The 14,378-nt window shown below is 36.5% G+C and overlaps 2 protein-coding genes across 3 annotated transcripts; one reads left to right on the top strand and one right to left on the bottom strand.

The window, feature by feature from the left end:
• The first annotated feature begins 396 nt into the window (after window positions 1–396).
• LOC145098299 (protein CHUP1, chloroplastic-like) lies at window positions 397–5,654 on the top strand. Its single transcript, XM_079035940.1, has 7 exons — window positions 397–1,488; window positions 1,567–2,427; window positions 3,330–3,461; window positions 3,578–3,759; window positions 3,848–3,959; window positions 5,080–5,223; window positions 5,333–5,654. The coding sequence occupies exons 1-7, from the start codon at window positions 712–714 to the stop codon at window positions 5,411–5,413; spliced, it is 2,289 nt and encodes a 762-aa protein (XP_078892066.1). The 5' UTR covers window positions 397–711; the 3' UTR covers window positions 5,414–5,654.
• A 509-nt stretch (window positions 5,655–6,163) lies between these two features.
• LOC145070823 (putative receptor-like protein kinase At5g39000) lies at window positions 6,164–9,238 on the bottom strand. Of its 2 annotated transcripts, XM_079017789.1 has the most exons (4): window positions 8,109–9,238; window positions 7,575–7,652; window positions 7,269–7,476; window positions 6,164–6,454 (listed from the first exon to the last, which is right to left on the bottom strand). In XM_079017789.1, exons 1-4 carry the CDS (start codon window positions 9,039–9,041, stop codon window positions 6,444–6,446), a joined length of 1,230 nt encoding a protein of 409 aa, XP_078873915.1. In that variant the 5' UTR covers window positions 9,042–9,238; the 3' UTR covers window positions 6,164–6,443. The 2 variants fall into 2 exon arrangements, with proteins under 2 accessions (XP_078873915.1, XP_078873908.1); XM_079017782.1 differs by lacking the exon at window positions 6,164–6,454 and having other exon boundaries at window positions 6,800–7,476.
• Window positions 9,239–14,378: the final 5,140 nt, after the last annotated feature.

Raw genomic sequence — 14,378 nt, 5'->3', positions numbered from 1 at the left:
TTATAATAATTCATTATTTTTTCTTATTTTCTTATAAATTCAAAATTCTCAAATGTTTTGATATTTATATTTAACTTTTTTTTTTTAAATTAATTAATGTAATACATAAGCTATTATTACAAAATAAACATTATTCAATAAACATTTTTTAATAACTACATCCAATACATAATTCAATATAAAAACACTTCAAAATCGAATTAATTTAAGTTTTGAATCCTACAACTTTTAACCCTTACATGACAAAAGAGGAACAAATTTTAACCAACAACTTCTTTAATATCTTGTCTTTATTATGAAAAAAAATACAAAAATATCGCCATTTGTCAAGACACCCCCTCGTCCTTTTTGAATTGTATATCATGTCCTTTTCAAGAATGAGTCCTCAACAGTGTCAGCAATGGCAGTAGAACACTCCACCCCTGCTCACCCAAAATCAGATTAGGGCCCACACCCTAGAATTTGATCGTTGCATTCAAAAAAGGTATTGCGTCTTCCAACCCCTCTACACATTCGAAATTCAAATATTCAAATGCACAAAGCAGAAACATCGTCAGACAACTCGCCCCTTTTCTCGCCGTCTCCGCTCCCCCCAAACACTTCCCAATGCAATTCGCCGATTTGTTCTTAATCTTCTGAGTTCTGAAATCTGAATCAATCCATCTCTAGAAGTTTCGGTGTTTGGTAAATCGATCACTCGATTTTTTTCAGATGGGGGAGACGAAGTTATCATCGGATAGCAGATTGAAGCCATCATCGAGGTTCGCTGATGAGAATCAACCACCATCGAAGTGTAAAAACAACAACCCATCATCGAATTTGAAACCCAGATCGATATGGGGTTCTAACATTGTGAAAGGTTTTTCAGCTGATAAGAAAACCAGGTCGCAACAAGTCACGAAGAAATCGCAACAACAGCCACTCACCATCCCGACGAACTCCAAAAACCCTTTTGCTTCTAATCGAGCAAAACGGTCTCTGATCGGAGATTTGTCGTGTTCTGTTACAGCCACACAAGTTCATCCACAAGGGATTCATCACAACTGTGACCAGAACCAGAACCAGCGGCTGTATAAATCTTCGTCTTCTTCAGGGTCTCGAGATCTGTTCGCTGAGCTTGATCAGCTCAGAAGCTTGCTCCAAGCATCTAAAGACAGAGAAGCTAAGTTGCAAGCTGAGTTGTCTGATTTCAAGAGGAAAAACCTCAAGGCTTTGGAGCTCGAAAGGGTGGTTGAATCAAAGACGAGTGAAATCGATTCTCTGAAAAGCAAAATCGATTTGCTAGAATCAGAAAACGCCAGTCTCTCTGAACAGTTGAATTCTCATCAGTTACAAGAAAATCTAGCGAAGGGAGTCGTGAACAATGTCGAGGTAGATGTTCTTAAATTAAGAAGACTAAATGCTGAGCTTCATCTTCAAAAGAGAAACCTCTGTTGCAGGATTTCATCAATGGAGTCTCAGTTAGCTTCCCTAGCAAAAGATTCCGAGGTGCGTAACTTCTTACATCATTAAATTTCTAACAATCTAATTTTTGGTTTGACTTGGTTATCTCTTAACGATTGACAGAATGAATTTATCCAAAAGATCAAATCCGAAGCATCCATATTACGACAAACAAACGAAGATTTATGCAAACAAGTTGAAGATCTACAGGTAAGTCGATTAAACGAAGTCGAGGAGCTTGTTTATCTTAGATGGGTCAATTCCTGTCTCAAAAACGAGCTTCAAAATTCGACTTTTTTGACTTCTGATATATCATCAAGCCCAGCTTCTGTCGAATGGCTTAATCCTTCTGTATCAAGTGATGAAACTTCCGAACATGGTAGCACTCAAAAGATATTAAATTCGATTAAAAAGTGGAAAAAATGGCCTGTTTTAGATGAAGAATCACAAGTCTCCGAACCCATGAATTACAAACTCAACCTCGGATGGTTAGAAGGAAGAAGACACTCAATCAGTGGCGCAAATTGTTGTCAAGAAGAACTGGTTGTGAATAAAAGAAGACAATCAGATGGTTTTATCATATCTTCAATGGAAATGGAGGAAGTAGATTCAAGTGTTATTCAAGTGAGAGAAGCTACAAAGCTGAAAACATTAATGGATGTTGAAAAAAGAGCTCTTAGGGTTCCTAATCCTCCTCCTAGACCTTCTACCTTCACTGAAAAGGAGCATAAAGAGGTAAAGTGTCAAATCCCACCACCACCACCACCGCCACCTCCACCACCACCTCCGAAGTTCACAGGGCGGAGTAACGGTGGTGGGGTTGTTCAAAGGGCTCCACAAGTGGTTGAGTTTTATCATTCTCTTATGAAAAGAGATTCCAGAAAAGATTCTTTAAATGATGGGATTTGTGATGCTTCTGAGGTTAATAATGTTAGAAATAGTATGATTGGTGAAATTGAAAATCGGTCTTCTCATTTACTTGCTGTAAGTTCCTTTTCATCTATAATTTATCATCTCTAGATTTACATTTTGCACAAATGATTCTCTGATTGGATTGGAATAACCCTTTTGTATAAATGTTTGGGTTAATTTCATAAAAACCTCAACTTTATTTTTTTTTGCCTGAAAAAGATTCTTTGATTGGATTAGAATAAACCCTTTTGTATAAATGTTTGAGTTAATTTCATAAAAACCTTGTATTTTGTGTTAGTTTCAGCATTATTTTTTGCCTGAAAAAGAATATATATATATATATATATATATATATATATATATATATATATATATATATATATCCCGAAAAACCCTCAACTTTGTCTTCTTTTTGTTTTCAGAAAAAAATAGGTCAACTTTCTATTTGTTTCCAAATAAACCCTCAATTTTTTTAGTTTTTTTCAAAAAAAAGCCCTCAACTTTGTCTTTGCTTTTGAAAAATCCCTCAACATTCTTACTGATTCCAAATAAACCCTCAACCTTTTTAGTTTTTTCAAAAAAACCCTCAACTTTGTCTTTGCTTCCGAAAAAATCCCTCAACATTCTTACCGATTCCAAATAAACCCTCAACTTTTTGGTTTTTCTGGTTTTTCTCAAAAAAATCCTCAACTTTGTCTTTGCTTCCGAAAAAATCCGTCAACATTCTTATTGATTTCAAATAAACCCTCAACCTTTTTAGTTTTTCTCGAAAAAACCCTCACATCTTACAATTTCTTTGAAAAAAATAACTAAAAGGGTCAGATCGAAAAAATGAAAAAAATACAAGGTCTTTAATTTGAAGTTTAATCAAGAAAAAGCAAAAAAAGTTTAAGGTCTTTTATGAGATTAACCCTAAATGTTTCTTTGATTGATGTGTGTACTTCATAACATAATGTTTTTTTTTTAATGTTTAGATAAAGGAAGATGTTGAGACACAAGGAGAATTTGTGAACTCATTAATAAGAGAAGTCAATGATGCTGTTTATCCAGATATAGAAGATGTGGTGGCTTTTGTGAAGTGGCTTGATGATGAACTTTGCTTTCTTGTAAGTCTATTGGCTCTTAGATCTTGTAATCACTAAAAAAAAGAACAAAATTCTATAAATTTCTTGAAATTTTTGCCTTCTTTAACCGATGATTGATTGTTTATGATTGTTAAAAGGTGGATGAGAGGGCTGTTTTGAAACACTTTGATTGGCCAGAAAAGAAAGCAGACACATTAAGAGAAGCAGCATTTGCGTATCGAGATCTAAAGAAATTGGAACATGAAATTTCAAATTATAAAGACAATTTCCACATACCATGTGACATGGCATTGAAAAAAATGGTGTCTTTATCTGAAAAGTAAGACATATTCACCATTTTTTAATAAGCTCATTTTGTTACAAATCTTTATCTTTGAAATTAAAATTATTTGGTGTATATTTTGTAGAATGGAGCGTATTGTGTATAATCTTCTTCGAACAAGAGATGTATTGATGCGTAATTGCAAAGAGTTTCATATTCCCACAGATTGGATGCTTGATACAGGAATATTAAATAAGGTTTGCTCTCTTTTTACTTTTTTTTTTCCAATATATTTAGTGTACTTAATTTTTTACAAATAATAGCAACATATGTACATTTTTTATTGGTAAGATCAATATGTGGCTCATAATAGCAACATACTAACAACTTTTGTTTATAATGACAATATATAACAAATAAGTATGTTGTTATTTTTGGCTACATCATGCTAATATTGGTAAAAATATATAAGTATATTGCTATCTAGGGTAAACAAAGGATTAATCTCGTCAAAGACCGTATATCTTGTTTTTTTTTTTTTTTTTTTTTTTTTTTTTTTTTTTTTTCGGATTAAACGTCCATTTTATTTTTTTCCTGAAAAAGACCTTGCACTTTTTCACTTTTTCCAATCTGGCCCTTCTAGTTTTTTTCCCAAAAAACTTGTAAAATGTGAGGGTTTTTTCGAGAAAAACTAAAAAAAGTTGAGTGTTTATTTGGAAATAGTTTGAAGGTGGAAGGTTTTTTTCAGAAAAAAACAAAAAAATACAAGGTCTTTTTCAAAAAAATAGAATAACATCCAGATTAGAGTAAATTACACGAATGGTCCATATGGTTTGGGGTAATTTGCGTGCTTGGTCCCTAACTTATTTTTTTAACAAGGTAGGTCCCTACTATTTGTTTTTGTTACGTGCTTGGTCCCTGTCTTACCTAAAAACACTATTACTTAAATAGGGAAAAATGGTGACAGGTACCAAGTGCATAACAAAAACAAGGGCAAAATAGTCTTTTTAGGTAAGACACAGGGACCAAGTGCGTAACAAAAACAAACAGTAAGGACCTTCCGAGTTAAAAAATAAGTTAGGAACCAAACGTGCAAATTATCATAGGGACCATTCGTGTAATTTACTCTAAAGATTAAGTTTAATTCGGAAGAAACACAAAATATAACGTCTATTATGATATTAACCCTAAAAAAATATAGGTTTGATGCTATTATGGGTAAAAATAAAGCACATTGCCTATACCGGTGGTCTGTTTGTTGCATAGAACATAACAGGACAGGACAGGTTGTACTGTGTTTGACATGTATTAGATTGCTATTGAGATTGATGTCAGTGAGACAAATTTTTTAATTTTTGGTCTTCATTTTCGTGGCAGATTAAGTTGGGATCGGTTAAGTTGGCGAAGCAGTACATGAGAAGAGTTGCTACAGAGCTTCAAATCAAGGGAACATCAGATAAAGATTCTTCAATGGATTATATGTTGCTTCAAGGAGTCAGATTTGCTTTTCGTATCCATCAGGTTTCTCATATATATATTTTTTACATATATATTACAACAACGAAAATTATATGAATTTCACATGATATGAAATATTATTTGAATATCATTCTTGTCTACTTTTTTGTAGTTTGCTGGTGGATTTGATGTGGATACAATGCATGCATTTGAGGAGCTTCGTAATGTGGCTCTGGTTTTAAACAAAAAGTAAAATGAAAAGAGGATTTTTGAGGGAGGGAATATGGATTTTTGTATAGAGTATGATTTAAGATGGTAGTTTTGGTATGAAGAAAAAATGAGGTGCAATCATTATCTTATATTTTTCTAAGTAACTACAAAATTATATATGTGTTAGGGGTTCAAGATTAGTTTGACCCTTACTTTTGATATTTTGTGTTTGCATTGCTTAAAAATTAAAACATATATATATAATATATCTTCTTTATCGGATACATCTTTAGATCGGATTAGAATATTGCATATGTTTATATTGTGTGTTAATATAAGGTATTAGATGATACGTTTGAATTAAAGATTGATATATGATAGAATTATATATTTTCAGTGTGTAACCACATATGCACTTCAAATAACCACGTCTCACGAATCTCAGCTTTTGAACTTGTGTAAATACTATTTCCTAACATAAAGCACCAATGATAAAACATTGGCAAGTATATGCTTAGCTAGAAATTTTTATGGTGACTTTCATAAGGCCTTACATTTTGATTTTTGTACGACCTAATTTTTTTTTCTTCAAAAAAAAAACCAACATTAAATATATTTTTTGATTTGTACATATTTCGTTATTGAGTTTTTTTTTATCCACATTTAATCATTTAATGTTTTTTTTTGTCCACATTTAGTAGTTAATGTTTTTGTACACATTTAGTCATCAAAAATGCAATTAATCACAAATGCTTATGGAAATCAACATTAAAATAGAAAGAAAGGAAGAAATGAGGAAGGAAACACGAACCTGGGAGAAGGAAATCGACAGCAGCAACAATGTCGGTGGCCGGAGAGGGGAAGTTTCCGGTGGCTGGCGGTATCTCTTCAACTATGGGCTGTTAGAATCGTTTGAGGAAGGGAGAATCGTCAGAGCAAATGATCGAGAAAATGGAACAAAATGAGAGCAAATCGAAGCAGAAAGAGGAAGTGATTGGGAGTAATCTGCGTTGATCTTTAGCGGCGACACCCAATAGCAGCGGCAAATGAATTAATACCGGCGACACTAATCTTTAGCGACGACCTACGAAGAGGGAAAATAAGGCGCATTTTTTTAACCTTTAGCGGCAACAATTTAGGTCTGTAGCGGCGACATTTTGTCGCCAGTATTGGTTTTGTGCGTTCCATGAGTTTCTCATCCATTGGATTAGAAAAACGATCTCACGGTTGGCATTCAACAGAACATGAAAATGCAGATTTAGGTAGGTAAATATTACCGGTGACACCGATAACGGTAACAGAACCTTTAGTGACAACTTTTCGATTTGTCGTCGCTATTGGTGGCACCGGTATTTCTTGTAGTGAATGGAAAAAAAAAATACTATGAAAATGGAACTCTTGTATTAGGTTACATAGGAGAAGAGAAAGATGAAGAATCAATAAAACTTGACATCCAAATGGATATATTAAATATCCTTACAGAGTTTCCAAATGATACCCTAAAACCCTTATAATCAGGAAACATTTGTCTTTAAATAATTAAATATTATTAGGTGTTGTAATCAAATAATAACTCCTTAAACAGGTGTTATTTACGGGAACCTACCTATAAAAATAAAATAAGCATGCAATTCGACTACCAAGGTTCTCATTATGAACTTTGGCAAGCTGAGCATCTTCATCATATATCGTAAATTTTTTTTTTTTTTAGCTTTTCTTCAGAATTTCAATGACTATATCCTTGTCTTTGTCTTTGTAAGATCCAGCAGTTGTTTCGGGTGGAGGAGTTGGACTGGATTCACCAATCACAATGCCTTTAAGTACATTTTTTGTTGGAGGTGCTTGTTGAGGAGGTGGTACTTTTGGAATGACATACTGAATAGGAGTTGGGTTAGTACCTGTTTGAATTCGAGTAAATGGTTTTGTTGGCCTCTTAATCTTTGGAACTTTGATCAATGGTTGGTTTTTGAGATCATCTTTAATCTTTTTCCTTCTAACTTGGTTCAAAGCTTGAATTTTTTCAGCATCTACTCTTATTATCTTGGAAGATTCATTGATAGGAATATGATCATTAGAACCAGAACTATCATCTAGATTGATCTTATCCTGATGAAAAAATGAACCATAAATTCACATTTCAGAAAAAAGCATGTTGACGTAATCCATATAGATAAACATGGTGGTATATATATACAATTACGTACCATCTCCTTCTGTACATATTCTTTGTTGACAGGAATCATGTGATCCTGTTGCCCAAGGTTGTTCTGTACATCCGGAATCTAACATAAGACAAGAAACATTAGCAATAAGCACATTAAATAATGTACTAATTAAATCAATACATTTCTAATTTCCCAAATAATCACTTGAAAATTACATCATAAGTCATAACATTTTTTGTTAGAAAAGGATGGCAACAGGTTAATTAATTACTTTTTTTAGTAAATTATATCATAACATCCAGATATCAAGCTAAATACGTAATACCACGTGACATGATATTAAAAGAAGGTAGTTTGGATCTGAGACTTTAAACATCTTGTAAACGATGATAAATGCATTGGACCAACATTTTTCCTATCATCTCTTAATTGGCGTCAAATGATTTGCTTAAAAAGAAAACAATACTCACCACATACAAGAATACTACAATTTTTTTATAGTCGATGACATTTTTAATTATTCTTGAATATAAAACTAGATTTCCTTGAAAATAATTATGTGAAAAGACTTACTTGGATATACGACAACGCTTCCTCAAGCCTAGCAATGACTGTGTCCATTGTAGGGCGTTCCATTAGATTGAAACTGATGCACTGATATGAGATTTCTTTAAACGTTTCGAAAGAACGGCTATCAATTTCATCCTTTATATAGGGATCAATCAACTTGTCGAGGCTGGTGTGATAGTATCGCCTGACAAAATTTATGAGAGATTGTGGCTTATCATCTCCAATGTTTCGTCTACTATAAACCAGCATCCCACTCAGCATTTCAAAAAGCACCACACCAAATGAGTAAACGTCCGATTCTTTATGGAGGATGCCGCTTTCATGGTAAGTGGGATCCAAATAAAACTGGGTACCTGCAACCTTTGTATAGATTTGGGTTTCTGGCTGATTTCTGAGACCCAATTTTGACAAACCAAAATCACAAATTTTTGCAACCAAATTCTCATCTAACAATATATTTGCACTCTTAATGTCTCTGTGGATCACTCTGTTGTGCTCTCCAAGACCCGAGTGAAGGTAACCGAGTCCTCTTGCCGCTCCTATGGAAATCTGTAATCGTTGTATCCATGTTATGCAACGCCTCCTATTTGGATCTTCAAGGTGATGATCGAGGCTTCCATTAGTAGCATACTCATAAATGATAATCATCTCTTTGCCTTCATCACAGTAACCAAAAAAACGGATGATATTTTTATGTTGGAATCTGGAGATCATCTCAAGCTCATTGCGGAACTCATGCTCTCCTTGGTAGCTATCTTGATCTAGGCGTTTGATAGCAGTTATGCAGTTTTGCCCTTGTGTGGAGAGTTGTCCTTGGTAGACCTTGCCGAATCCACCTCCTCCAATACATCTATGCGGACTGAAGTCATCGGTGGCATGCTTGATCTCTTCCAGTGGAATTAGATACTTTTTGAGGTCTAACCCTGAAGATGACATGGTCTTTTGATATCAGCCGACGATGTATGGAAAAGATAGGGTAATGGACGGAGGAACAGAGCAGGGGCTGGATTTGTTGTGTGATGGACTGATGGTGATAGCTGGTGGTGATGACGGTGGTTGTTATAGTCGGACTGCTGGAGGATACAAAGATAATGTAATAATCTGATTCAAGGTTCTGATTACAATCTGTATGTAGGCTCTTAAGGGATATCACATACTAAAGGTAATCCTAGTATTATATATAGTCTTACCGGTAGGATCACACTATTGCTGTAATGGAGTTTGCTTAGAGGAGCTTACCTAGTACGCACGTGGCTTATTAATTAGAAACTCGAATTCCTTAGAAAGTAGGTGGTGTTTGTTTCTTTTGCCATGTCTAGCTGAGTAAATACGTTTAAGAAAAAAAGAATATTGTTGTTTATACAACAAAGGGCCATAGAATGTCTTTTTAAAATCTTTTTACAAAATACAAATTAAAAAATTAGCTCAAGGACGCTAATCCTAATGTGGTATTTTTTTTCCTACCACCGCCGTCACCGCCAACGCCACCACCACCTCCTCCACTACCACCACCACCACCACCACCACCACCGCTACTCACTGCCACTCCCAACTCCGTCACCACCACCACCCACAGCCACTCCAACGTACGCCACCACCCACCACCTTTGGCACCAACGCTACCTCCGCCACCCACCCCCACTTCTACCTCCGCCACCTACCGCCACTCCTACCTTGGCCATCACCCCTCCACCGACTGCAATACCAACACTACACGAAATCAGTAAAATAGTGGCCACGCCATTAGCGGCGATTTGCAACTTTAGTGGTGACATGTAACTTTCGCGTTACATGTCGCTACTAAAGGTGTGCGTCGCCGCTAATAGCCTCACAACTAAAGGTAAAAAACTGCGACCTGCGTCACATGAATTGGTTAACCTGTGTGCATTGATATGGGCCTAATCAAACGACTAGGAATGAATATCACTTAAACTATTAGCGGCGATGTCAATGGTGACGACAATCGTCGCCGCTAATGCTAAAAAAAACGGTATAATTTCTCTCTAGATGGTGTCGCTACTAAAACCCTAGTGTCCCAGCTAAAACCCTTGCATCGCTGCTAATAGTCTTCGCCGCTAAAGGTGTGTGTAGATATACCCTTCCTTTATCCACAGTTTCTATATTCTGTCGATTTTACCCATTTGTTTTTCTCTCCTGATTTTCGACAATCAAATCGATCGAAACCCATGCACTCTCTATCACCGGCGACAGAAGGTGTAACACCGGCGATACAACACAACTACCAGATTTTTTGCCAAGACAATGCTTCTCCTCTTTTTTTGATTTCTTTTCCCTCCAATGACTATCTATTGAGTTGATTGCTTGATTTTGTGTATTAAGCTTTGTTGACCTCTAAGCTCGGGTTGTCATCACCACAACCACAACTTTTGGATTTTCTGTCACCACAACACCACCACCATTTTGATTTCGTTCCACCACATGTTCTATTCTACTTCACGAAGTAATTTAATCTAGTCCTTCATATTGTATGCATTATGTATGTATGTGTGTATGATGTATGTATACGGAATACAATGTGTAAATGCATGTAATGTATGTATATATGTATGTATAAATGTATATGTTTACATTGAAAACATAAAAAATTGTATGTTATAATGAAATAGTACAATGCTATAATGGAAAAATGAAGAAAAGCAGGATTCTATAATGTATATGAAAAATGTGTAGGATATATGTTTAGGTGTATTTGTATGTACATGTATGTATATATATTGATTGGAACATCACTTAACTTTTAAGGGCTTATTTGGTAACTATAAAGCTATAATGAAAAAAATGAAAAAAAGTAAGATCTTATAGTGTATATGCAATATGTGTAGGATGTATGTTTAAGTGCATTTCTATGTATATTTATGTATGTATTGATTAGGACATCACTTAACTTTTAAGGGCTTATTTGGAAAGTACAATGTTATATTGGAAAAAAAATGGAAAAAATTAGGATGCTATAACGAATATAAAATATGTGTAGGATGTATATCTAAGTGCATTTGTATGTATATGTACTTATGTATTGATTGGAACATCATTTAACTTTTATGGGCTTTTTTGGAATGTACAATGCTATAAAGGAAAAAATGAAAAAAAAAGTAGGATACCATAATGAGAAAATATGATTATATATATATATATATATATATATATATATATATATATATATATATATATATATATATATATATATATATATATATATACTTGGGAGCTAAGGGGAAATGTCGTCGAAATTTTATTAAACAGGCAATCATGTAATACACATTTACGTATGAGATAAGGTATTCAAAAAGTGGGTTTTGAAGCCTACCCCTACGAACAGTATATCAATATTTGATTATTTGTTCTCGTGTCGGGGATATTTTTAGAATCATCTACTATATGAATACTTTATCTGATTTTTGTTTCCTGTAGAGTAAACTGTAACATCCCGAGTTCAGAGTGCAAAGTTCAGGGTTCAAAGTGAAAATGTGAATGGTCAACTCGACGAGTCCATGGGTAGACTCGGCGAGTAGGGTCGCGATTCTGGTCACATGTCTAGTGTCCAACTCGGCGAGTCGGTGGCTGGACTCGACGAATTGGTGCTGTGTGGAGAAAACCCTAATCCCAGGGATTAGGCCCTATATAAAGAACATAATACCCTCTCCTCAGCCTCTTTGCTCTCCCTTGAAGTCCAGAAACCCTAATATTTGTTGTGAGAGAATTAGAGAACATTTGGATCTTGAAGAGGTGTTTGTTGAAGAGATCTTTGAAGATTAAGAGGCTTGGAGCAAGGGGCTTTTCAAGGTTTTGACTTATTCTTCTGTTGGAGCCTTCTTTTGAGGTAATGATTCGTTGCTTGAGCTGTTATCCATCTAGATCTATCATTTGTGGGATTTTTGGGTGTATATCTAGTGCTATGTTGAGTTTGGAGGTTAGATCTGAGGTTGCTACCTCAGATCTAGAGTAGTGATGATCCAAAAGAGCATAAAGTCCCTGTTCAAGAGCTGTTGATGAAGTCTTTTAGCCCCAAACCTTAGCCCAAGAGTGTATTATGCTTAGATCTCCTTGGATTCACGTAAAGTTTGCCACTTTACGTGATGGATGGCTTGTATAAGAGTAGATCTATGGATTGGAGACCCTGCATGGCTTGGAAAGCCTCTATATGGGTTAAGAGCTAGTGGTACTCGGCGAGTCACATGGGTGCACTCGGCGAGTTGCATGAAGATAGGCAGAAACTTGGCGAGTTGGAAGAACAACTCGGCGAGTTGGTTGAAGATAGCCTTGGACTCGACGAGTCTGTTCTTGGACTCGGCGAGTTTGATCGTGAGGTCCTAACCTTTTCCAGGCTAAGCTGAGAATTGGTGAGTCAAAGGATGACTCAGTGAGTTGAGTACGGTTTGACTCAGAGTTGTGGGACTCGACGAGTCTTGGGACGACTCGACGAGTTGAGTCGTGTTATGGGAGTTTCAGAGCCTAGGGACTCGACGAGTCAGCGGGTTGACTCGGCGAGTAGAGTCAGTCAGGAGGGTTGGCTTTGACCAATAGTTGACCAGTTGACTTCCAGGGGTATTTTGGTTGTTAATGGTTTTTATTTGGTTTCGGTGATTCAGTGGTGGAGTTCGTGACGGTGTTCGGAGCAGCATGATCTTGTTTTGTTAGTCAGCAGTAGCAGGTGAGTCTTCTCACTATACGTTACCTTGAGTGGTAGTTATGTGTGACCGGAGGGTCTTATGTGCTTACATTAAGTATTATGTTATAAGACCGGACCGGAGGGTCCAACGATATAGACCGGACCGGAGGGTCCAACGATACAGACAGGACCGGAGGGTCCAATGATACGGAACTGGAGGGTTCCGTTGAGACACACCTACCGGAGGGTGATATTGTAGCCTTGAGTGGCGTATGTGTTGAATGTGGTATTTTGGGGAAATCACTAAGCTTCGTGCTTACCGTGTTATGTGTTTCAGGTTCTTCAGATTCGTGGGAAGGCGGCGGCTCGATTGTACACACACACAAGAGCAAAGAGTGATGAATACAGATCCTGGAATTTCATAATGTTCTGAAAACCTTGTTGATGATTTTTAAACAAAAAAAATGTTTATATGGAATAATGTGCATTTTTATGAAATAAAAATGAGTAAAATAAATTTAAAATTTTTCGGTGTTACAAGTTGGTATCAGAGCCTTGGTTTGAGGGATTCGGGTGCACCTTCGGGTATGTCCGGACTCAAACTGAGGATTGAGAAAAAGGTTTTCAAAAGAAATGAGTTTTCTAAAAATGAGTAAGAGAATTTATAAGAGAAAGAGACAACGAGCAGTGTGTACAATCAGCCGGCACCCGAACGGTGATTTCCCAAAAATACCCTTACATTGTGTGTTACGAGTAATATGTGAAATGTTATATATGCTAGAGAGTAGGCTAGGTATTTCATATTTTAGCGCTAGAGTGGCCTGATTTGTGATGCCTTAGCCTAGGAGTTACTGTTATTTGTAAATTGCTTTTGTGTATGTGCGGATTATGAGTATCCTGCAGGAATCCTATTTAGAGAAGGATTTGAGCAGAGGAGTAATCTAGGAGAGATACCTAGATGAGCATTTGAGGAGCCTTCTGAGAAGGTAGTCGGATACCCGCGAGGGGTGGAGTTGCTTGAGCTTGGTGACGTCTTTTACGAGTGTAGCAAGCGGAGTTGTAACCTAGAGTGGTGATACGTGTTGATAATGGACTACTCGATGCTCGAATGCTGCTTGATTCGTGCTTTGTGGAATTCTCGGTGATGGGAGTCGGCTACTAAGTAAATATGACGATATTCAGGAGGTAGACGGCTGGCATCACTAGGAGTTCTTCAGCAGCTGATGGCAGGAAGGTGTGGGAACCTAGGAAGAGCCTGGGAAGTGATCTTTGTTAGATGAGTAGGCAGATAATGGAGAGTATTCAAAGGAAGAGCGGCCAACAGAGCGGAAATTGTAAGTGAGGAGGTTGAGCAACTACTTAGGAGATCTGGAATGATTTATGTGGAAAGTATGGGTAGAGGTGGCAGGTAGTATGGGCCCGTACTACTGAAAGCAGAGGACCCATACTCGATACATGGAAAGTTCCTGAGATTCTAAGTAGCAGATGAGAGGGATCGTATGGTTTGAGTACCATGATCAGTGGCAGATGAGAGGGGATTGTATGGTTTGAGTACCATGATCAGTGGCAGATGAGAGGGGATTGTATGGTTTGAGTACCATGCTTGGAAGCAGGTTGGGAAGTGATGTCATGGTCCGAGTACC

Source organism: Lactuca serriola, chromosome 1 (genome assembly GCF_051521515.1).
Source record: "Lactuca serriola cultivar US96UC23 chromosome 1, Lser_US96UC23_V15, whole genome shotgun sequence".
NCBI classification, from domain to species: domain Eukaryota; kingdom Viridiplantae; phylum Streptophyta; class Magnoliopsida; order Asterales; family Asteraceae; genus Lactuca; species Lactuca serriola.
Note: the sequence above shows the minus strand (reverse complement) of the source record. Positions and strands in the feature narration are given on the sequence as shown.

Bases quoted from the DNA above. Each gene is read 5' to 3' on its own strand.
- LOC145098299 (XM_079035940.1), top strand. From the start codon at position 712: ATGGGGGAGACGAAGTTATCATCGGATAGCAGATTGAAGCCATCATCG. The intron at 1,489-1,566 runs GTGCGTAACTTC...AACGATTGACAG, and splicing joins CCCTAGCAAAAGATTCCGAG to AATGAATTTATCCAAAAGAT. The intron at 3,760-3,847 runs GTAAGACATATT...TATATTTTGTAG, and splicing joins ATGGTGTCTTTATCTGAAAA to AATGGAGCGTATTGTGTATA.
- LOC145070823 (XM_079017782.1), bottom strand. From the start codon at position 9,041: ATGTCATCTTCAGGGTTAGACCTCAAAAAGTATCTAATTCCACTGGAA. The intron at 7,653-8,108 runs GTAAGTCTTTTC...GTCTTATGTTAG, and splicing joins AAGCGTTGTCGTATATCCAA to ATTCCGGATGTACAGAACAA. The intron at 7,477-7,574 runs GTACGTAATTGT...TTTTTTCATCAG, and splicing joins AATATGTACAGAAGGAGATG to GATAAGATCAATCTAGATGA.